Source organism: Trichosurus vulpecula, chromosome 4, assembly GCF_011100635.1.
Source record: "Trichosurus vulpecula isolate mTriVul1 chromosome 4, mTriVul1.pri, whole genome shotgun sequence".
Lineage (NCBI taxonomy): Eukaryota > Metazoa > Chordata > Mammalia > Diprotodontia > Phalangeridae > Trichosurus > Trichosurus vulpecula.
This window is the reverse complement of record NC_050576.1, coordinates 119,524,028-119,548,848: the sequence shown is the minus strand read 5'-3', so window position 1 is coordinate 119,548,848 and position 24,821 is coordinate 119,524,028. Positions and strand designations below refer to the sequence as shown.

General features: G+C 36.3%; 1 protein-coding gene across 1 annotated transcript in view; it reads left to right on the top strand.

Moving 5' to 3' along the window:
• Positions 1–24,821, top strand: part of USH2A (usherin) — a 991,863-nt gene that overhangs the window by 787,214 nt on the left and 179,828 nt on the right. Inside the window, exons 55-57 of the mRNA XM_036755334.1 lie at positions 14,929–15,036; positions 18,384–18,567; positions 19,562–19,719. Coding sequence (XP_036611229.1) covers positions 14,929–15,036; positions 18,384–18,567; positions 19,562–19,719 — 450 coding nt within the window. The remainder of the gene's footprint in view (positions 1–14,928; positions 15,037–18,383; positions 18,568–19,561; positions 19,720–24,821) is intronic.

The following is a 24,821-nucleotide window of genomic DNA, read 5'->3' as shown; positions in this document are numbered from 1 at the left end:
CAGCTCATCAGATTTAGAACTGAAGTGCACTTTCAAGATCATATAGTCTAGCCTTTTCATTTTACAAATGAAGAAACTGAGGCCTAGAGACATAAAAGGACCAACATTGCATGGGTTTCAATAGAATCTGGGGAAGAATTAAAATTTTAGCTACACATATTTCATTCATTTGAACAAACATTTATTTATTTAGCATTGTGAAAACACTATGCTCTGAGGTTAGGGGACATAATCCCTGACCTCCCAGTCACTTAGGGAGAAGTGACACAACCTGGATATTTGTAATATATGACACTAAATAATAAATACACATTATCTACAAAATAGGTAACATTCACATGGATAATTAAGAGTTATATGAACTTGGCATTCCGAGAGTCTATTGTTGGAAGAAATTAAACTACCTCAAGAAGTGCTGAAAGTTTAAATTTCAAATCCTTCAACAAACTTTAAAAGTTTTTCAAACTTCTGTTTCCCAATCACTACTCTGCCACTACCTGGGAGACATGTTCCTTTCCATGGACACCCAAGTACTTGCAGGGACCATTACAGTCGTGATACCTCTAATGATAAAGAACAAAGATTAGCTTACCACAGATAAAATTTCCAAACCATTGTGATCACAGATTCATTTGATAATTTACTAATTCTTATTATTCATTATAAATAGTAACATACATTTTAAATGACTATTCATTTATATAAATGATAAAATAGGCAGCATTGGGTAATAATCATTATCTTAATAGCTAACACTAATAGAGCCCTTTAAGGTTTGAAAAGTACTATGATATTGATCCACCAGATAGCTTTAGTGACTCATAAGCCAATGTTCTTCTCTAACATCTGCAAAGAAGACAGTATTAAAGGTGTCAAATAAATATCTCTTCAGTACAACAACAGACTAAGCTATTTCAGCACCATGAGCTGAATCACTGATAGTAGACATGGAAAACACCTAATAACAACAGATGATACATATCTCAGGGCTTTCATTCCTTACATCCTATCATCTAAACCAAGGTAAAGTTCACTGTATGCATATACTTAATAGAATGTTAATTAGATGGCATCTTTATTTGTTTCACATATTTTATTTTTGCAAACTGCTTTACCAAACATACTCTTATTTCTTTCTCACAACGATCTTTTTACTTCTGTAGGCTAGATAGGTTTAGTGATAGCCAGTTACAGGGAGAGATAGCATAGGGGAAAGCTAGCCTCAGAACCAGGAAGATGGAGATTCAAGTTCTGTTTCTCACATATACTGGCTATGTGACCTTGGGTGAGTCACAACCTTTCAATACTCTAGGCCACTCTCTGACTTTTTAAGTTGCAGAGAAGTTGCATTAGAAGAGAACGACCCTTGCCAGGAGCTCCCTATAACAGTGAAATCCCAAGTCCACTCTATCATTGCCCTCATCTAAGGTCACACTATGAGTTAGTAACAGTGATAATCTAACAGTTCCATCCTAGTCTAGTAAGCTGCCCATAATCAAGGTGAGAAAACTCAGACTTTACCCCAGGGCATCAAAAGTAGTCAATATCCAGTGAGGCATACTTCCTTGGCCCAATGATCTTCTGCCATCGTGCTACCATATTCCGTTACTTATCCCAACTCACCATACCTCAAGAGTCTTGTCCCTGCGGGACCCATCTTCTCCCAACCCTTTAGGTCACCCCTTCTCCCAGCATGACTGTACCTAACTAGTGCATACTGACCCTACCCTACCTCAGCTCAACTGAATTTTCCTCTAATGTCAGGATCCCTAATGGTAGTTACCCTGATTCCTGTACTGAGCTGGCTCCCATAATAAGTAAAGACATCCAGAAAAAGGAAGGAAGGAATAAAGGATGAATATATTGGGTAGGATCGTAGGTACAAAGTAATGAATTCAAAGTTATGACACATTAAAATTTTAGACTACTAAGAATTTCATTAGTAAAAGAAATGATAATAATAATAAACACTGATACGGCACTTACCATGTGCCAGGCACTGTGCTAAGGGCTTTCCAATATAATCTCATTTAATCTTTACAACAGTTCTGGGAGATACTTGCAGTTACTATTTCCATTTCACAGATGAAGAAACTGAGGTTAAATAACTTTCCCAGGCTCACGCAGTTAGAAAGGGTCTCAGGCCAGATCTCAACTTAGTTTCCTCTGACTCCAGGTCTAGCACTCTCTCTACTTTGCTACTATGCTGCTTTGAACAAATTTTCTGTTTCCTAAATCAATGATTTTCTATAAAAATTTTGAATTTCTTCTTGTCCTACTAAATCATGCTTTTAGAGACTGTATGACTAGGCTAAATTTAAATGGTACTATTTTAAATCAGCAGTAAATGTAGGTGGTAGAGTAGACAGAGCACTGGTCCTGGACTCAGGAAGAACTTAATTTAATCCTGTGTCAGACACTTCCTATCTGTGTGACCCTAGGCAAGCCATTTAACCTCTGTCTGCCTCAGTTTCCTGAACTATAAAATGGAGACAATTCTAGCATCTACCTTACGAGTCTGTTGTGAGCATCAAATGAGATAATATTTACAAAGTGGTTAGCATGATGCTTGCCACATAGGTGTTTAATCAAGCTCGTTCTATAGGTCTCCATGGTATTCAATCTCCTACTTCCCAACCCATATGATCTAGTAAGGCTTGTTAATAATTTTTTAGGTATAAGAATTATTTTTAATTGACTAGTAATTTCCCTAAAAATATTTTTTTTACTTATAAAAGAGGAATTCACATGTACTTAACTCCTCACAGAAGCCCTTTCTATTGGCATAATTTTTTTTATAATTTTCACATAATTCCAGTTCTTATTGAATCACAGTATGGAAAGAGACTGCAGGAGGTCAGTAAGTGTTCCTGTATCTTCAGGAAGAGCCAAACATAAACCATTGTGGACAGATATAATGCTATTCATGTTTTAAAGCCTTGCCCCAAACTGTGATTGATATGTCACTGGTGGACAGAGACTAAAAATGTCAATCGTGTTTAGGGAGGCTTTAGACCTGGACTGTCTACTAGGAAGAATTCACTTCCATCTTTTACTAGCTAAGACTCTCTTTGATCACACTGTGGGCCCACCATGGAAATTTTTTCTGATGTAAATGATTGTTCTATTGAGAATATGGAACAGGCTAACATAATCTAATTTATTTCACATTCAATCTCCAGTGTTTGAGAGAAGTATCGATTCAGCCCCTTAGGATACACGTTTTGATTTTCTCATCATTTCCAAAAATACTAGCATTCCCCATGCAACAGTTGAACACTAATGAAGCTGTGGCATTATTCTTTCTAGAGACTTGGAATCTAGGCCCTTACAAAGGGCAACAGGGAAAGAGAGCACCTTGCCTCAGCACCATTGTCTCGATGCTCATTTCTAATTACCTCCAAGCTTGGGAAACATGATCCTGTAAATGCTTTGTGGGAATAGTGGCAAATGTGCTCATCATGTGAAATCCATAAATTGCTTATAATCCTCTCAAGATGTTAAAAAAAAGCATTAAGTAATTGAAGACAGGAAGTCCTCAGTTAATTATTTAGAGGTGTTATCAATGCTTTAAGTAAACTGAAGCGTTTTCTGCTATCTCACTGAGTTGAATACCATGGGGACCTACGGGGTAGCAGCCATCATCTTCTCATATTCTCTAATGCAAACAGCACATGGCAGCTTGTCAATAAAAGACCTTTTTATATCATTTATTACCGAACACTTCCACCATCCTGTACAGAACAATTTGGATGACAGTTATGGCATTGTTACATTTTGTGTTACTACTAGTTCACAAATAGGCCTGCTAATGCTATGTGGTGGGATGGGGTAGGGTGGAAGGTAAAAGGATTAACTAAGTAATTAAGGCCAATAGGAGAAAAGAAAGGGCAAGAGTGCCCTCTTTGGCTGCAGATGTGATCATGATCCTCCTGTCTTTTAATTATACTGGAACTCAGACAAGATGATTAACATTATAAGTTCCTCGTAATAATGTTTCAAGGAAAGTGAGAGAAGTGACCAATCCTAGACTCCTTGGTTAAGTAGGCATTGTGATGGACCAATTCCCACTTCCAATCATTTCCTTTTGGGTGCCATCTGCTGTGATCCACAGCTAATGGGAAGACTAGAATCTATATTGAGAGAGCTGCGTTCCACATCATTTTATACGTAGGGGACAGGCTTTAACCCTCGATGTAACATAATCCATGACACAGAAGCATTTTATAATGGGGTTTCACAGTGCTGTGTGCCAATTATATCTAACTGGTGTGAGTGACAGTATGATCTGAGACTTCATTAATATAATATAGTAGAAAATGTATGGCAGTTTAGATTTGTTGGATTTAAATAAAAGGAATAGTAGAAAAAACAATTGAACTCATGATCAAGAGAAACCACTGTATTTTTATATTCTCTTGAAAAAGTCATTCAACCACTCCTGGAACTCTTTACTCTAATCCTCTCAAGGGTTTGTCTTAATTATGGGAAACTTGAGATAAAAGAGACCATGAACTTTCTCACTTTAGAGAATACTTATACTTTAGTCACATTGCATTAAATAACCAGGCAATTGGTCTCAAAAGAAGGAAAAATTGTAGTGCAAAATCATCAGTCTGTTTACTACTTTTGGTTGGTTAGAAAAAGAGATTTCTAACATCTCCAGCGCCCCAGAAGTCTTTGACTGGACAGGAGGAGTGCTGATATACTGTTCCAAGCAGCTTTGCCTAACCACCCTCTGAGGGTTCATGGTCTCTAGAATGTTCAGCCTACTTACACAATTATTTTGGGTTCCAAATTTCTCCTGCATAAGGACACTCCCTGAATATGGAGAGGAGGAAAGAACTTAGCACATGCAAAACATTTTGTGCTCCTTGACAGAGCACCAGTTTTAATATATTAAAGTTTTAAACTGCAGTAAAAGTTTTGGGATACCCTAAGAATAATGATAAAGAAGAATTGGAGCTTTAAAGAAGGCATTAAGGCAGTACTAAAGCTGAAAGCCAGCATGTTCCCCCATTCAATAATGTTGACTTGAATTTCAATATACACATATTTTGTAGGACTATTTGTAACAGGGTTGAAGGTACGCATTGCCAATAGAAGGCAAATGAAACAATAAGAAGCAGGAATGATATGAAACTACAGTGAGGCAACACAGCTTGGGTCAGCACTTGGAGTCTCTTGATTATCAGAAAGGGAAGGAAGAAGGAAAGTCTGAAACTGGAGCTACAAGTTAAACCAAGAAGCATCAGGTTACCAAAATTTGAGTCTCAGATTTAGACACTAGGTCATAAGATATTTTGTAATGCAAGCCAAACAAGGAGTTGAAGGAGTCATGTTGTAGGAAAATAACAGAATGATATTATTGAAACAACTGATAATTTAGACCAGGGGTGGGGAACCTTCAGCCTCAAAGCCACATATGGCCCTCTAGGTCTTCATGTGTGGCCCTTTCACTGAATCCAAACTTCACAGAACAAATCCCCTTAATAAAAGCATTTGCTCTGTAAACTTGGACTCAGTCAAAAGGGCATACTCAAGGACCTAGAAGGCCACATGTGGCCTCAAGGCCACAGGTTCCCCAACTGTGATTTAGACCTTTAAGCTAGGTCAGCCTTGAAGATAAATCAGAAAATTTTCAACTAGATGAAAAAATCAGGAAGTATAGAAGGGAAGGACTTATTCATTGGAAGGGGAGAGAGAAAGAGCAAAAGGGTAAAGAGAGAGGAGGGAGAAAGGAGAGAGAGAGAGAGAGAGAGAGAGAGAGAGAGAGAGAGAGAGAATGAGAATATAGGAGAAGTATAAAGGAGGATATATGTGGTTTTAAACTTCTATTAAATGCTCATCAACTGAAATTGGATCTTCCAGTTATATGCAAGGAGAAAATGGCCACCAAGGCCAATCAAGAAATGAGTTTTTGGAAGTAGAGAAATAATGACATGACTGATCATGATGGATGTTGCTAGAGGAATTACCAAATGGAAAGAACTACAATAGATGTGTTCTTGAAACATTTCTAAATGGATTTTATATGTAATATCAGCTCACATGTATAAGAGAGATTTATAAAATACAGCCAGATTTCATAGTAATTCTGCACTCAGAAGAGTAGTTATAAAATAACTTGTGTTTATGCCCCCTTAAAAATGTCCTTTTCTCCTCTGTGGTCCCCATGGTGCTCTCATGCCACAAAGGAACCCCAGGCAACAAAAATATATGGTCAACCATAGGTGTTTATCAAATTGAGGAAATGTGTTCTTTAGTGCAATTTTTTAAAAACACAACTAAACACATCTTAGATGGCTTTTCTGTCAGTGCTTCTGTTACTGGAGGGAGCATCCACCATAAAACAGGGCAAGGGGAGAGGGGGGAAGAGAGAGAGAGAGAGAGAGAGAGAGAGAGAGAGAGAGAGAGAGAGAGAATGAGAGAGAGATCTGTCATGGTCTATAATAAATGTGCCCATAGATGCAGTAGAGACTGGTTGCTGTCATTGAACAACCCCCACCTCTCCCTTCTTCTATTCTCGTCATTCTCCTTTGAAGTCCCCAAAAAGCCGCCCATAGCCTATCCATGAAAATGTGCCCCCTTCTTTGAGGGTTAATCTCTTCCCAAACCTGGAAGAACTGTGAATCCTAGGGTCTTTTGTGGCCAGTCAACCCCTTGCCAGGGGTTGTTATATAAAACAAATTGTTTTTAAATACACCATGATAACCCTTTGCACTCTCTTACAACTATTCCCTTCTGTCTATTCATACCACTCCTGCCCCAAATCAGGTCCTCACCATCTCTCTCCTGGATTTTTCCAATAGCTTGTTGAGGGGTCTTCCTGTTTCAATTCCCTTTCTTCTCCAATTCATCCTTTAAACAGCTGCCAAAGTGATATTCTTGAAGCCTGCACAGGTCTGATCTCATGATCTCCTTGTTCAATAAATTCCATTGACTCCCTATTACCTGTAGGATCAACTACAAGCTCCTTGGTTTGACATTTAAAACCATTTACAACCTGGCTTCGATTTAACTTTCCCATCTTATTACATAACACCCCCTTAATGTACTCTTCAGTCTAGACAAATTCTCCTTCTTGCTCCACCTTACATATGCGTTTTGAATGTCCATTTCTTGCCTATTATCTGCCATGTCTAGAATGAATTCCCTCTTCTACACTTTCTCTTAAAATCCCTTGTTTCCTTCAAAGCTCAGTTCAAATTCCACCTCCTAGATGATGCTCACCAGAGGCTAGTGACTTCTCCCCCATTACCATATATTCATTTTGTGTATGTTGATTTCATATGTAATTATATGTATAAATGTCATGTCCCCTGATATGATGAAAATTCTCTGACTATAGGGACTTTCTCATTTTTTACTTTCTATACAAAGTACCTGATATATGGTAGGTGCTTAGTAAATATTTGTTAATTGATGAAAGGAGTCCAAAAGTCATTTTTAAAAATGTTTTAACAGTGAGTATTTTTTTTTATCAAAATAACCAAAGGCACACAATTTCAGAAAGGTGTAGGATGTCAGAGGCTGTCCAGTCAAACTTGTATCTGCTTGAATCTCTTCCATAACATTAAGTTGTGGGGATTTTTTTTTGCAGGTATATCCATCACCTCTAAAAGGAAGCTAGTTTTTCTATTCTTTTTATTATTCTTTTTATTTTTATTTTCAATTCATGGAACAACACAAACATTTCCATAGTACAGTACAATATAGAAAGCATGTGAAACCACAAATCTACTATGTACAACTTGCTATTTCCTCTAAATATACAACAAAATTATCGTGTAAATTTCTCTTTTTTTCTTTTACTTTTGAATGGCTTTAATTATTTTTTTGGAGGGGGGAAGGCAAAGCAATTGGGGTTAAGTGGCTTGTCCAGGGTCATTATAGCAAGTATGTCAAGTGTTTGAGGCTGGATTTGAACTCAGGTCCTCCTGACTCCAGGGCTGGTGCTCTACTCACTGCACCACCTAGCTGCCCCAAACAGCTTTAATTATTAAGAATTCTTTCCTGATATCAAGTCTAAATTTACTTTTCTACAGTATCCATGCTTTCTTCATACTTCTCGTGCTCCCCTGCTCCACCAAAAAGCACTTTTACTGGATCACTTCTAGGTCCATATTTTTATATGTAATATTTCTTTTAAATGGGACACACTAATATTCGTGCTATTATGACTACAATTCCTTGTGAGTTCTGACAGTTTTTAGAGGTTGTGATTTTGAAGGACTTTCCAGATAGGGTCATACCCACAGTGATGTCTCTTAGCAATATAGAGAGAAGGCTATCAAACTCAGAAGATGGTCGGTTGAATTGAATTGGCCAAACGTAACAACCAATTGGAATCAACTGTCCCTAGCATGGGGCACTGGTTTAGGTGAAGTTCATATGTGTGTAACAACTTGATAGCCTCATAACAAAAATTTTCATCCTTAACATGGGCCCGTCAGCACTGGAGCTAATTACTGACCTTGCTGGAGTCATGATCATGGAGGAGACAAACAGCCTTGGAAATGATTGATTGAATGATGGGATAATGTATTCTTTAGGATTGTTTGGCAACCTTTTGGAAAAACAGCAGATGATACAATAAGATAATTGACCAGATATCTTAAAGGAACACTTATAGTCAGAAATCTTGAGGGACAAAGTGTCTTTTACTTAAATGTTCGTCTGGAGAATAAGCATTAGAAAGCAAGCTGGTTTTTGTATTATGCATTAGTTGTAACTTGCATAGGCATGGGTTTTGTTTCCCAAATCATGTTTTTATGATCCATAGCAAGACTTCTGCATTTCTTTTTAACACACATTTACTCTTTAAAGTGTAATTGTAATGAGTCTTGTTATATTATGCCTCTTTCCTTTAAAAGAGAACATGATTCCCTGTAGGGGAATTCAAGTAATTTGCTGCCACAGTAATCTTCCCTCTCCTGAAATGTTAAATACTTGGCTTTCCTCCATGTATTTTCCTTTCTCTGCTCTACAACTGCCTTTCTGCCCTTCCTTACTTTTATGCTGAGCATTTGAGTGATTTTCTTTTCTTCTCCTATTCTAGAACTTCAAGATTAGGTTATAGTCAGGACTGTCCCTCTGAGACATCTCTTTATTTCTCTCCTCATCCTCTTCAATTCATGAGCATTTTTCATGTGCTATTTTGCCTTTCTCACTGTCTTCTGCTGTATTTCTCTTATACCTTATTTTAAAGGCCACCAAAATGAGTTTCCTTAAAATGACAAGTTATTTTTTGTTTAACTGGGTAAAACATGTTGACTTTATGGAGCCTAAGGATTTATAGGGATGGAAGGGGTCTCAAAAGATTATTTTGTCTGCTTCAGTCATCTCTACCTGATGGCTGTCATTGCTGTCTTAAAGATCTTCAATGTCACAGCAACATCCCTTGACCATTAAGTTTAAGAAAGATTGTAGGACATAAGAATTGATACATTCTCCATATTATCAAAACTTCACTCAACACCCACATAGTTCACGCATTATAGCATATGCTGTGGAATAGGAATTTTGCATAGATATATCCCCAGTCTGAACAGATAATAGTTTAAAAAAAACTTACAATATAATAAATACAAATGACATCATTGCTGACAAGATATCAGAAGCTATATTTCTATCTGAATAAAAGAAATCTTACAGAGTTTCTACCAGTGGCTAAGTTGCTTTTCTAGTTAACTGATTTGGTCTAAGCAATAAATTTCTTTACAGTAAGGCCAGTTGACAGTGTCCAATATTGGGCAGAATAGCCTAGAGTACAAATGACTAAACTAGTAAGTTTAAAAAATACCATCGCAATTTGGAATTGAAAAGGACCTCAAAAGTCCTTCAATTCTACCCAAATAGAAATCATGAATCCCATCAACAACAATTGCAAGAAGTAGTCATACTTCTTCTGTTCAAAGCCCTTGAGTTAATCAAATAACTCCTGATGTAACCCATTATACTTTTGGAGTCATTTTTAGGGAAGGTATGGCTAGAGTTCATGTGACAAGCTCTAAGGTCTTAATGGACTGAAAGGTCGATATGGGTGCAACATGGCAACCTATAAAGCTAATACAATTTTAGGTTGTATTAATAAAGACATAATGTCTGTGCTGAGCAAAGGGATAACAGCACTGTACTCTGCTCTTAGACCATATCTAGAGTATTATGTTCAGTTCTAGGTGCTTTAGTTTAAAGAGGACATTAACAAACTGGAGGACCTCCAAAGAAGATTCATCAGGATAGTGAGGGAAATGGAGAATAATTAAGTACTAGTTCAGACCACCAGTACAATAAACCCTATCGAGAGTTATAAAGGAGAAATGGATCCTGGCCTAAACTAATTTATATTCCAAAGAGGGCCTGAAATAAAAATTTACAAAATACAAATGAAAGAAAATAATACAAATGTACTGTTCATTTGTAGTAGTGTCATCGGGTAGACAGGTGCAATTTCTTCCTTATTCTCTGCATATAGTAAGTAATTCTATGTTGTTTAACTGAATAATATGAATTTCAAGGTGATTTTTAATGTTAAATATGTAGAAGGTTTTTTATCTTGGTTTCTTTAAATAGACAAGATATGGACCATACATTTAAATATTTACGGTAAATGGAATAATAGTTTCATAAAGCATACTTACTTTGTCATTTGAAGGAAACCTGACTATTTCTACCTTCACATTCTATATCTGGACTTTCTCTGGCCTTCCTATGGATGACTTATGCTGGTTTTAGAAATAATTCATGTAGAACAAACATGCCAAATGAATTGTTACTTTCCCCACTACACTATCTCTGAAGCCACATTCTATCATTATGTTCTTTATGGGAAGATAAATGGTCATCAAGGCAATTATTTCTATAAATATTTGTTGAATACATGAATGAGTGGAGTGAGTTCTGATTTCATACACTTACGTTACCTTTTACCAATTTTTCTCCTCTGTACATAACAATTTGAAGTGTTTTTGTTTTTGTTGTTGTTGTTTTTATCAACCAACATTTAAGTGAAGTGTCAACTGTGCACCATGCACTGGGCAAAGCAATAATACAAAGACAATAATGAAACAATCCTTACCCTCACTGCATTCTATCATGGGAGGCAAACATACATATATGAGTAAATATTAAATAGATATAAGGTAATTTTGGGGAGGTAGGGCAATGCATTAACAGGAGAGGAAGGATCAGAAAAGATTTTATATGAAAGGTAGCACTTGAGATATCTTGTAGGAAACTTGGAGTTCTGGGAGATATAGATGAGGAGGGAATACATTCCAGGCTTGAGGACAGTCAATGTAAAGGTGTAACAAAAATGTGGCTAGCAGCAGCTGTGTGGGGGGTGTAAGACCCAACATGAGACCAACAACAAGATGGCTGCCAGCACAGGCTCTTTGATCTGCTTTTCTAAGGAAAACAACTTTAAGAGGTTAACAATCTCACTGTAGTTAAACATAAATATATCATTCACTTAGTTCAGGGGAAAAAACCATCACCCTGAACTTCAGAGCAAATACAAATAGAAATTACAAACAGAAAGCATCAACAGATCAAATAACACAATTCAACAGACAGGCTTTGTCTGATCAAGACATCACATACATAGTTACCAAAAAAGAGAAGCACCAACATTTAGGTTTTCTTCAAGGCTGTGGGGAGGGGGTGAGCAGGGGGAGCTCTTAACAACAGCTACCCAGAGTCTCCACACCAACACTCTTCCAGTGAGTGAGAGCCCCCAAACAAAATGCTAACCTCTGAGTTTACATACCCATTTTAGGGCCTGAAGGCTTCATCCCTAATCAGTAGAAGGGTGTGGACCTGAGGCTTTGCACCTTGTAAGACTTAATCAAAGGCACTTGATTACTTTAGCATTCTAAAAGAGAAAACAGTAAAAAATTCCCACCCTAATTACCAATACAAAAGGATGTCAGGGAGACTTGAAATAGATTGTCATGTATTGGAATTAGTAAGAAGAACAGTCTTCTGAGTGGATGAAAGGATTAATAGGAAACAAAACTGGAAAGGCAAATTGGGAACATATCATGAAGGACTTTAAATGCCAAATAGTGGAGTTTACATGTGATCCTAGTGGAAATAGGGAACCACTGTCATCCAAATAAAGGTTACTATAACCCTATGTAGGATGTATTTTCTCTTTATTCCCTAACATAGCCATTCAAGGGAATGGGCCAACTAGAATGCACAGGAAACATTTCCCCAAAATGGAGAGAATTGAGGTCATGTCATAGGTAACTGAAGAAAAAGTAATTTTTGGTCAGAATTATGCAGGGAATAATCTCATTTCACTACTTCACTTTGAACAATCATAATGGGATCTTGAATTTATAGACTAACCTACATTTAACAAAATTTAACAAACAAATTGAGTACCTTGATTGAAAGCTCAAGGTTTTTACACATAGGGAATAGAATAAGGATTTATAAAGTGCTTACAATATGTTAAGTACTGTACTAAGTACTTTACAGCCATTATTTTTCATTATCAGGGAAAAATGTCTTCTTCACCTAAGTATTCATCTCTGGAAACAGGGAGTAAAGGCTAATACCTGTGGGAAGCTACACTAGGTGTTCTGGATGAGGATATCTTAGAAAATGTTATTTCTGCCCTCAAAGAGCTTACAATCTAATTGGGTAAATAATTCACACATTAGTAATTAGATGAAAAAAGAAGACTGATGATAGGATCCCAACTTATTTCATAAAGATATGTCACACCTTTAAGGTGCTTCTCTCCCAAAATAATAACTCATATTTCTGAAGCAGTTTAAGGATTACAAAGCACACAACAATCCTGTTAGGTAGTTAGTGCTTGTATTGTTTCTTCACTTTCTAGATAAGTAAACTGAGCTTATTAAGTGACGTTAATTGAGTGGAAATGGGAAAATGTCAGAACCAGGTCCCCTGATTCCAAATACAATATCCTTTACATTAAATTATTTGGAACAGTTCATTAATGCTGTATAAACACTAAAAAAATGGTTTATCAAAAACTAAGAAAAATTACCTTTCATATAAAATCTTTTCTGATCCTTCCTCTCCTGTTAATGCATTGCCCTACCTCCCCAAAATTACCTTATATCTATTTATGAGTCTTCATTACAAAATGCTTTGAAAACTTTAAAAGTTTTTTAAAATGCTAGTTATCATCATCCTCACTAGCAAGCCAAACCCTTCTGATGTCAAGTTGTTGTCCTAGGGCATATACAAGCCATAGGATTCCTTGTATCATTTAAGGGAAACCCAGGATAGATAACAAACATATAAAAATACTGAAACAAGTTAAATTGTGTATTTTTAAGACATTTATTCACTTGAAGTCCATGCCTCTGTACCCCTAAGCTCTGGGGTTATGTCTTGGGAGTTCAATCTTGAGAGCTTTTTCAAAATTAATTGGTTCTTTTTGCACACAATGTTTCCTCTGCAAATCTCCAAATACAACTTGGGTCTTTGTCCCCATAGATCTAGGCAGAAAGGTCCTCAACTCCTGTGTAAATATACAAAGTGACAATGTACATTTGGTATACATCAGTCTTTATTTCACTCCACAGACAGAATGAAAAACAAACTAAGGACTCATTGCAATTCTCTTTTCAATGAGTCCCATTTTCAACTACAGGGCCATGTATTCCTCCGGAATCCTTATGGTTTGGACTTCTCTCAGAAGAAAAACTGAATGTGAAGATTACAAGGGAGGCAACTCTCAAATATTTTAATACATCTCTTCTTCCTCAAAGGGACCCACATAAATTTGTAGCCTTATACTTCTGTCCTAGGGACCTGAACTCCCTTCTAAAGGGAAACAAGCTTAGCGCAGCTAGAAAATGAATATTGCAAAATTACAAAGAATAAGGACAGTCCCAAAGAAGACATATAAGAACAAACCTCCTCCGAACTACTTTATTAGAGAAGTGGACAGGGGAGTAGTTGTGGTGGCAAGCAACAGGTGTGTAACATTGTATATCTTGTCAGATTTTTTTAGTGTATAAGTTTTGCTGATTTTGTTCTCTTTAAAAAAAAACATTTTTGTGTGTGTGAGATGACTCTCTGGGAAGGATTTGAAGGAGGGATACAGGGGGAAATTTAGGTTATGTAAAAGCAAGTGATTCTCTCTCCCTCCTCTCTCTATAGATAGATAGATAGATAGATATAGATATAGATATAGATATAGATATAGATATAGATATCCTGAGAACAGCTTTCTCTAAGGAGATCCTAGAATTAGAGCTAGCAGACAAGTTTGTGAATATGGCTACACTCTTGGATATATCAGTAAACCTAACAGTTGATTTAAATTTTAAAATTATCATTACTAAAAGATTGTTACTAATAATTGAAACAATATCTCAACTATAAAATTAGACTAAATATTTTTGCCACTAACTAGGAGTTATTTGTTTAACAACTTAAATTGACATATATGTATGTGTATATATGAATATTATATACATACATATATATTTGAACTGAAAGATATTATATCCTTTTATGTCATGCACTAAATACCCATCTTGTGGAATTCTATGTAGTGTCTATTAAATTTATATAGCTGATCACTGAGAGTGCCACTCAACTCTATTACTAATATATAGTATTTTATATTATTGCAGTATTTGGGTCTCCTGTCTTCAAGATTACATCCATACTTGTGAAATTTAGTAAACTTTTCTTTGTCTTTCTTATGTACTTATCATATTTTATATTATTGCATTCATATTCATGTCATATCTTCCCTAATGGAGTGTAAGCTCTATGGGAGTAGGGACTGAGTCTTACTCATTTTTATATAACCTCTCACCTAACTATCTTTTTGCACATAGTGGAGCCTTAGTAATCATTTGTTGACTTGAACTGTGTACATCAAAATGATCTCTTTTTTCCCCTTGTTTTTTGTTTGTTTATTTCTAGGGCTCTCTGCTTACACTAACTACAGTTTCACACTTACAGCTTGTACATCTGTTGGATGTACTACTAGTCAGCCAATTGTGAGCCGAACACTGCAGGCTGCTCCTCAGGGTAATGAAACAAAATTTCTATAACCGGGGGAAGGGAGAATTTACTTATAATGACTTTATACTAACTGTATTAATATTAACTATTTGCTAAGCCATACACATATTAGGCACTTAAATGCTTGTTGAATTATTGAAAATTGTTGAACAAAAATTTTTGTATTCTCATCTACCAGTCTTTTATAACCTATTTCATTTATGAAAGAAAGTATACTTATCATTTCCTTGAGTCCTTCAGATTTTATGGCCTACTGTAAGAAAATTAAGTGTGAGATTGACCAAAAGAGCAATAATGATTACGTAGCTAGTTTTCCCACAGTGGTGTATACATTGCAAAGGATCATACATCGATTCAGAAGAATGCAGAACTTTAGAGGTAATCTCATTCGACTGCTTTATTTTACAGATCATAAAAGTGTTGAGCTGGTAGATAGACACTTTAGAGACCTGCTACTTCAAATCTCTTATTTTACAGATGAGAAAACTGAGACCTAGAAAGATTAAGGCCTGTAGTGAGTTGCAAAGCCAGTATTCAAACCCAAGACCTTTGATTCCAACTAGTGCCCTTTCTGACATAAATAACAAAGTCTTATCTACCTCCCAGGGTTGTATCAAATTAGATAATAATTGTATAGTGTTTAGCACATAAGCACTCTATAAATATTAGCTATTATCATTATATCGTGGTCTCTCTCAGTTTAAGAAATTTGATGTAATTGCTGTCCCAGTTGTTCTGTCTATAATTTAAATAGAGGGGTTCAGGGAATTAGCAGAAAAAAGACAGGAAAAAAATGGAGAAAGATTGTTTTATAAAACTAGAAGCTTTTGTGTAACCAATAACTATATATATGCATATATATGTGTATATATAATATGTAAATATATATATACACAGAGAGAGATACACATAAGTATCATATATATATATATATACATACACATATGTGTGTTTATATGTGTGTATGTTTTATAATTAAAAAAAAGAAACAAATGATGAGCCCTCATGGAGAGACAACACGTTAAGTTTATGTTGAATTTATGTCAACTATAGCCCATAAAGTTAATTAATTGGTATTCCAGTGGTAGTCACTATGTTATCTAGGATGCCATTTGGTTATAAGAGGTAAATGTCTTAATACTCTGTAAGTGATAACTAGGTAATTTGTTAGTCTTCTCTGCTGTAGTTGGGGAGCATAATCACTCAAAACTTAACTGTGGGAAAACTGAGGCACATATGACTTACTGAGCAGACAGTTATAAATTCTGGAATAAAGTCCTGTACTTTCTGTCCATTACCCTTCTGATGATAGGGATTGTTGTACCTCAGAATATTCAACCTGAACTTCCTACTAGTAAATGGAGAATAAAATGGAAAATTCCACACACTGGGCATATGGCTCCTCACCAGGATTTCACTAATGATATTTTCTATATAAAGAATGTTGCATGTCAAAAAGCTGAGTGTTCCTTTGAAAGTAAGAATCCTGCAGTGGATTTTTTGGAAAGGGGAAGTATCAAATGGATACTTTGATGATAATGGTTAATTTCTGAAGGATCCCTCTACCAATTTTGGCTGAAACTCAAGCCCTGTAAAATGTCAGGGTTTCCTGCTCAAATCCAATATAGTTTATTTCCTCAAATCCGCACATTTGAATTCCATAAAAACATGAATCTCTTTTCCCACTTATACCAACAAAATTTCTTGAAAGACTACTGATTTTATGACCTAAAAATTATAGCTTTCAACGATGCAGGAAAGCATGAGATGTGAAATGTTGTCCTTGAGTTTTTTTTATACTTTATGTTCTTTCCCTTTAACACAAATAACTATGTAAAAGAATAATAAACCATTTTTTTCCTCCAGAAGAAACAAGGATTTAGAATCCATTTCCCATCAGTATAAGTGCCATTTGTGAATAACGTCCATGTGAAATAAATGCGAGCTTGAAACATAACCTGGGGGCTTTAAAGGGACAAGTTAGCTACACAGTTAAGTTGTGTTGCTTTATGGTAACATAGTGACTAAAGAGTAATGTCATTTTAAATTACTAGCTCAAGTACCACTAATTATAAGATACCAATTTTGAAATGAGCCAGACTAAATTTGAAGGCTTAATGAATGTGTGTCCTAAAGGGATAGTGCGTACATTAAGAAAAGAATTCCTTCATTACTAGCCTGATCTTTTCCCACTTCTCCCCATTCCTGTGCTAAAACAGTAACGTGAAATACCACAGGACTTGAGTTTCTCTGCCCTCTACAACTTCATTTTCATAGAAAATTAAATACTGCTAAGTCAAATATCTTCTATCACTCAGTAGTGTGAAAAGTGTGAATGGCATAATAATTATTTTATGACTTCACAGTTCTTTCCTTCACAAGTAGCTTGATGTTGCTTCACACTTGTGACATGTAACATACAGAAATTGTTTCTTTTAGTATTGAGTGCGGGGAAGAAAAATGACAAGATGGCAGGAGGGAATTCTATGTAGACAGGAGGTAACAACTGAGCGGTTTTAGGCTGTCTCTGCAGTTTAATTTTGCCTACTCAATCATCCCCACGTATAAGGCCATTCCAACTTCAGTCAGAATTGTCACAAATCCTTGAAAATTATGAAACATGACTTCTGATTTGAGCTGGAAGCAAACCAAATCTCTGTGTCATTCCATACTTGTCTGGTAAAATTGCTAATTTCTATCAGGATGATTTTCTATGTAAATAAGGAATATTGACATGTTTTAAATGTGACTAACTATGTAGCTGCAATCCTAAAACCTTTGGGGATAAGAACCAAAAGTATGACTAACGGAAGCATATTATGAACCAAATTCTTATATTTTATCTTTGGAGTCAATATTAGATCATGTCATGTTTGGTCATAGCTGTAATTGATTTGTTGAATAAGGTACAGCTCTTAGGGGAGAAATGAAACCCAGAAATAAACAATACCCTGTGAATCATATCTTTTCCCCCAGAAATTAGCTATCAAATGGACTCAACTTTCAAACTGAGCCAGTTTCCCCAAGAGAATGGACTACTCTATGGGTAGTAACTTTGGGTTCTGGCCTGAAATACTGAAAAGTGTCTGAACATTCCAAGCTTTCCTCCCCAAGGAACATATATAGACTTTATACAGTGGACAGAAAATATCTTCCATTTAAAAAAATTAATGGCCCCAATTATTTCCAATGTTATAGATAACCAAAAATGGAAATCTTTCAATTGTGCTTTTCAATCAATGTGCTTTTTTTGGTCAACAAATAGCTGCACTGTTGTTAGTTAGGTCTTAGTGTGTATTTCAATATGAAATTTTATTTTATCTCACCAAAAAATGCTATTTTATTATTAATAGGAGTCTGGTCAATACCACGTCACATTATCATCAACTCTACAACAGTGGAATTATATTGGAATGAGCCAGAAAAGCCTAATGGTGTCATTTCTGAATATCAATTGCGTCGTAATGGAACTGTGGTCTTTCTGGGTGGCAGAGAAGATCAGAATTTCACAGACAACAGCCTGGAGCCCAATAACAGGTAAACTCAAGAAAGAACAGCTCCAACTATCCACAAAAATTTTGTGTGTAAGGCAGTTTTTTTGTATCCTTGCTAAGTGGACTTCTCATGTGAAGATCCTTATAACAAGAGATCACTTATTGTCAGAGCTTATAGAATCCATTAAGAAAATGCAAGTATGTAAATAAATAGTTTGAATAATTATTTGAATCAACTATGTAAATTGACAAAAAATAATTAAATTTAGTTCTTCCGTCACCCCAAACCTAAAACACTATAAAATGGAAACCAAAGTATGATGTTTTACTTGTCATTTTCTTTGCCTTTTTTTCCACCACGTCACTGTGTGTGTTGAGACAACTATGATGGCCTACTTTTCTAGACAAACAATTTTAAATCATTCCATTATTCAGTGATAAAACAGCAAAGAATAAGGTTGCAACATAGAATTATTAACCAATGAACGTGATCAATTTAGATATTTTCCTTGTCTACTGGAGTTTTTTTTTTTAATCTGAATTATCCAGAATTACCTGAACTCAAATCCATCAAAGGATCTAATAGTTTGGAAAATGGATCTCTTCTTCCTACTGCCTCCAAATTGGATGTTAGCTCCTTGAGGGGAAAAATTGTTCAATTTTTGTTTTTATATTCCCAATGCCTAACACAGGTTCTTGGACATAATGGGAACTTAATAAATGTTTGTTGAACTGAATTGTACTAACCTCACTAGCATCATCTCAGGCCACCCTTCTATTCCTTGTTAGTCATGCTGACTGAAATATGGAAGGAATAAAGAAAGCAGAAATGTCAGGGAAAACAGTGCTCAATGAAGAATAATCTCCTTGACTGAATATTTCAGTTTCATTCACAGCAAATCTAGCTTAGTTGCTAGCAAACACTTGATTTACCATTTATATGCTCTAGGTCTCTAAATAGCAAACAGAAGAACTCTAGAGATAGCACAAGCCTTCTGTGCCTTGTCTTATCACAGTTTCCTTTCCTTTCTTTCTAGTTATGTCTACCAACTGGAAGCCCGCACCGAAGGGGGCAGCAACACTAGTGATAGTTATGTTCTACAGACTCCTGAATCAACCCCAGCAGAAATATGTGCCCCACATAATGTCACCGTAATAGACCCCTATTCTATATTCGTAGCCTGGAGTCCATCAGGTAAAAGAAATAATACTATCTCTCTTCTGAAGATATTTTATAAATGTTACTAGAATGAAATTAAGTATGAAGATGAAATCCATTATAAAAGCAATATTTCATTCTGTTTGGTTGTTTTTTTTAATTCCCAAGACACAAAATAAATGATGTCATCACAAACCAAGATATTGACATTTTAGATTCATCAAAAAGAAAATATTTAATTGTGTGTCAAATCAGTGATGTTGCAAAGTATTGAAGTATTTATTTCTCTATAAATCCATGTCCCTAAAGGGTGCTTTGTCATGTATAAGTCATCTATGATGAGACCTGTAATAACACTAGAAATTCACTTCTACTGAGTCTCTAAAGAAGAGACGTATATTAAATAGATTCCTGCCATTTCATTTCCAGTCATGTAGGTGGAAAATCTGGAAAGAGAAATAAATATCCATTTAGGATATTTATTTGTTTACTTAGGAAGCTTGAGCTGTCTTTAGATAAAATAACTGAATTTTCATGTTGATTGTTATATTTGATAAGTGCATTAACTATTGCACCCATTAACTATTGCAGTCTAACATTTGAAAGAGAAATATGTAACTCTTCTTCCAATCTAGAGTTAAAAGGAAATCAAAACAAAATTCCTTTTCTTTCATCAAAATAATATTAAACTTTATTTATATGACAGAAAAGTAAGGGGTCATTTTGGTCATTTCACTTAGATAGGAGAACAAATCAGTAAAATAATTAATCACACCATTTCTTTGCCTGAATTGGTCATGGGATCCAGGCCTAGAAAAAAGATTAAAGGCCATGTGGTCCAACTTTCTCATTTTACAATGGACAGAACTGATAACAGAAAAGAGAAATGACTTGTCTGAGGTCACAAAAATATTAAAAGCACAACCAAGATTCAAACCCATGTTTTTTACTCCAAATGAAATATTTTTTCACACATATCACTGAAATGTATATCTATCTATCTATATATCCATCTATAATATTTTACACATAGACTGCATATGTATGAACATATACATATGTGTATAAATACAAATATATAAATATAACACACATATAAACACATATATGTGTATATTCACACCATGTGGCCATATAAGCACAGCTTTATGAGTAACGTATAGTGCTTAGTTTGAGAGGATACAATTTTCCAAAAGTCATCATCTTAGTTATATTATTATCTAAAATGTAAAACAGAGAAGGAATGATTTTAACCTCAATTCTATAAGGTAAAAAATGAGTCAAGGGCTACATAAGTAAAAATTGATTTAATTTAGGTGTTTAAAAGAATGATTCTTAGCAGCCTCATTCTGGTGTGAGCAGACTGCAGCACTTTGCCATCAAAGAATTTCAGAAGAGAGGCAGTGTAAGGATTGGCATCAAATAAATGTAGTCACAAATAAAGAGGGATAGGTTGATCAAATGGCAAGAATGGAAGTTAACTCAGAGAGAGCCTAAATCATCCATTGACATTTTTCTGATATCAAGAGAAATACAGGAAGTTCCCGAGAAAATTAAGTGGTTCCCCACATTGAACTTATGTAAAAATATGGACAACAGTCTCTAAAGAACGATGGTTTATGACTTGTATCTTTAGAGGGAATTCCTGCATTGTTGACTTCACTGATCAATTTGAGTATTTTGAACATATAATTTTTGGAGAGTCATATTAACTATTCAGTTTGTCAGATATTAAATTAAAAAAAAGAAGATTGAATCCAAATCTGGTCTCAAATACTTACTAGCTGTGTGGCCCTACACAAGTCACTTAACTACAGTATGCCACAGCTTCCTCAACTATTAAAAAAAAATGGAGATAGGAACGCCTACCTCTCAGAGTTTTTGTGAGGATAAAATGAGATATTTGTAAAACATGGGGCACATTGCAGGACACATAGTGGGTACTTTTAAGAAATGCTTTTCATTCCTTCTGTTAAATATATACAATACATTTTAACAATAAACTCACTTAAGAAAAAGAAGCAATGACCTTGGGCAAGTCACTTAACCCCAATTGCCCTGCCTTCCCCCCTCCAAAAACAAACAGACAAAAAAGAAAAAGAAGTAATGGGGGAAAGGTAATAGTTGGATGAAAAGAAAAAAGGAATAACGTTTGCATTTGCAAAATCTGTAAAAGGAAAATGTCTCTATTAGTGTTGTTCTTAAAAATAAAAAAAGACAAGCAAAACATCTTAAATACATAAAATGGTTGAATACAGCTAGAACTTATGACATTGTTTTAATTTCTACATCTTTTTTATTTTTGGAGGGGGGAAGGCAGGGCAATTGGGGTTAAGTGACTTGTCCAAGGTCACACAGCTAGTAAGTATGTTGTGTCTGAGGCTGGATTTGAACTCAGGTCCTCCGGACTCCAAGGCCAGTGCTCACGGCACCACCTAGCTGCCCCAAGGGAGCTGAATGTTTTGGTTTGTTTTTTTTTTGGTGAGGCCATTGGGGTTAAGTGACTTGCCCAGGGCACACAGCTTATAGGTATCAAGTTCCTGAGGCTGCATTTGAACCCAGATCCTTCTGATTCCAGGACCGGTGCTCTATACACTGCACCAGACATTGTTTTAATTTCTACCTACATTTGGCAATATAAGTTTTGAAATCCTTTCCTTTCTTCAGTTCAATTAAAAAAACACCGTAAGTTTCTGTTCTGAAAATTGGTCAATATAACATATCATTTTAGTAAGAAAATAATTTCTTCATTAACAGCAACATTGTGCCATGACCATCTTTGATAGCTTTAGCTCTTCTCAGCATTGCAGTGATCTAAGACAATTCCAAAAGATTCATGATGGAAAACCACATCTAGAGAAAGAACTGTGGAGTCTAAATGCAGATCAAAGCACACTATTTTCTCTCTCTCTCTCTCTCTTTTTTTTTGTTCTTTCATTCTTGTGGTTTTTCCCTTTTGTTATGGTTCTTCCAAACATGACTAATGTGGAAATATGTTTAAGGTGATTGTACATGTGTAGCCTATATCAGATTGAATGCCGTCCTGGGAAGAGAAGAGGGGAGGGGAGGAAAAAACTTTAGAACTCAAAATCTTATAAAAGTAAATGTTGAAAACTAAAAATAAATAAGTAAATTTTTAAAAAAGAAAACCTTATTCAATTGTAGGAATTGGGAAAAACTTTATTATATTGTTTGAAGTTAGCCTTGTGTAGCTGGGAATCTGGACTATTTCTATCTGCTGCTTAGAGACCCTTAACTAAGGACCCAGATCATGCAGACCAGAAACCCAATTCTATCTTACAATTGATGCAATTTATACATCTCACATTTATACATCTCAGGCAACTCATATGTCTTATCAGAAAACTGACCCTATACTGATCAATCAGTTATTCCTTTAATTATTTATAGACACTTTGGGGAGTAGGGTACCTCTTCTTCTGAATTCAGGAAATTGTACAGCTTCATTTTTCCCTCCCACCTTGAAAAGTCCCTAATATTTCCTCCACTTAAAAATCAAATTCCCCGGGGGCGGAGCCAAGATGGCGGCTGGAAAGCGGGGACTTGCGTGAGGTCCCACCCAGGTCCCTCCAAACACCCTTAAAAAATGGCTGTGAACAAATTCCAGAACTGCAGAACCCACGAAATAGCAGAGGGAAGCAGGGCTCCAGCTCAGGACAGCCTGGGTGGTCACAGCGTGAGGTCTATCACACAGATCTGGGAGCAGAGCAGAGCCCAGCATGGGCTGCGCTGACCAACCAGACCAGGAGCCAGGTGGAACAGGCCCTCGTACCCTAAATCAGTGAGCTGTGGCAGTTACCAGACTTCTCAACCCACAAACACCAAAGACAACAGAGAAGGTTAGTGGGAAAAGCTGCTGAGACAGAGTGAAAGGAGTTCCCAGTCAGCTACCTCCTCAGGGGAAGCAGAGGTGGTGCAGCTACAGAACTACAGCTGCAGTTGCTTCCAGCACCAAGGACCACCTGGTGGGAGTAATTAAGTGGCAGATTAGAGCAGAAGTGCAGAGCCACCTTAGATCTGAGTTTGGTCCAGGTTGGCGGTTCTTGGGGGAGGAGGAGTGCTGCAGTGATAGAGCTTGCTGTGTAGAAGTACCTCTGAAAACAGCAGCACATACCCTCAAGCCTGGAACATAGTACTCTCTACTCTATGGCAGTCATACCCCAACAAAAAACTCAAGGGTCAAGTAAGTGGGCTGGGGACATGGCCAGGCAGTGAAAACACACTCAGATTTTGGAATCTTTCTTTGGTGACAAAGAAGACCAAAACATACAGCCAGAAGAAGTCAACAAAGTCAAAGAGCCTACATCAAAAGCCTCCAAGAAAAACATGAACTAGTCTCAGGCCGTGGAAGAGCTCAAAAAGGATTTGGAAAAGCAAGTTAGAGAAGTAGAGGAAAAATTGGGAAGAAAAATGAGAGTGATGAAAGAAAACCATGAAAAACAAGTCAATGACTGGCTAAAGGAGACCCCAAAAAATACTGAAAAAAATAACACCCTAAAAAATAGACTAACCCAAATGGCAAAAGAGCTCCAAAAAGCCAATGAGGAGATGAATTCCTTGAAAGGCAGAATTAACCAAATGGAAAAGGAGGTCCAAAAGACCAATGAAGAAAATACCACCTTAAAAATTAGATTGGAGCAAGAGGAAGCTAGTGACTTTATGAGAAATCAAGATATTATAAAACAGAACCAAAGGAATGAAAAAATGGAAGACAATATGAAATACCTTCTCTGTATGTCTCTTTCTCTCTCTCTCTCCTCTCTCTCCCTCCCTTCCCCCATTCTCTCTCCATCCCCCCTTCTCCCCCCCCTCCCTCCCCCCTCCATCTCTCTCCCTCCCTCCCTATCTCCCTCCCTGTCTGTCCTTCCCTCCCCCTGTCTCTCCCTCCTCTCTCTCTCCCTCCCTGTCTCTCTCTCTCTGCCTCCCTCTGGATCCTCACATCTGTGCTCCTCTGGAAAATAGATCCAGGAGAGATAATTTTAAAATTATTGGACTACCTGAAAGCCATGATCAAAAAAAGAGCCTAGATATCATCTTTCAAGAAATTATCAAGGAGAACTGCCCTGATATTCTAGAGCCAGAGGGTAAAATAGAAATTGAAAGAATCCACAGATTGC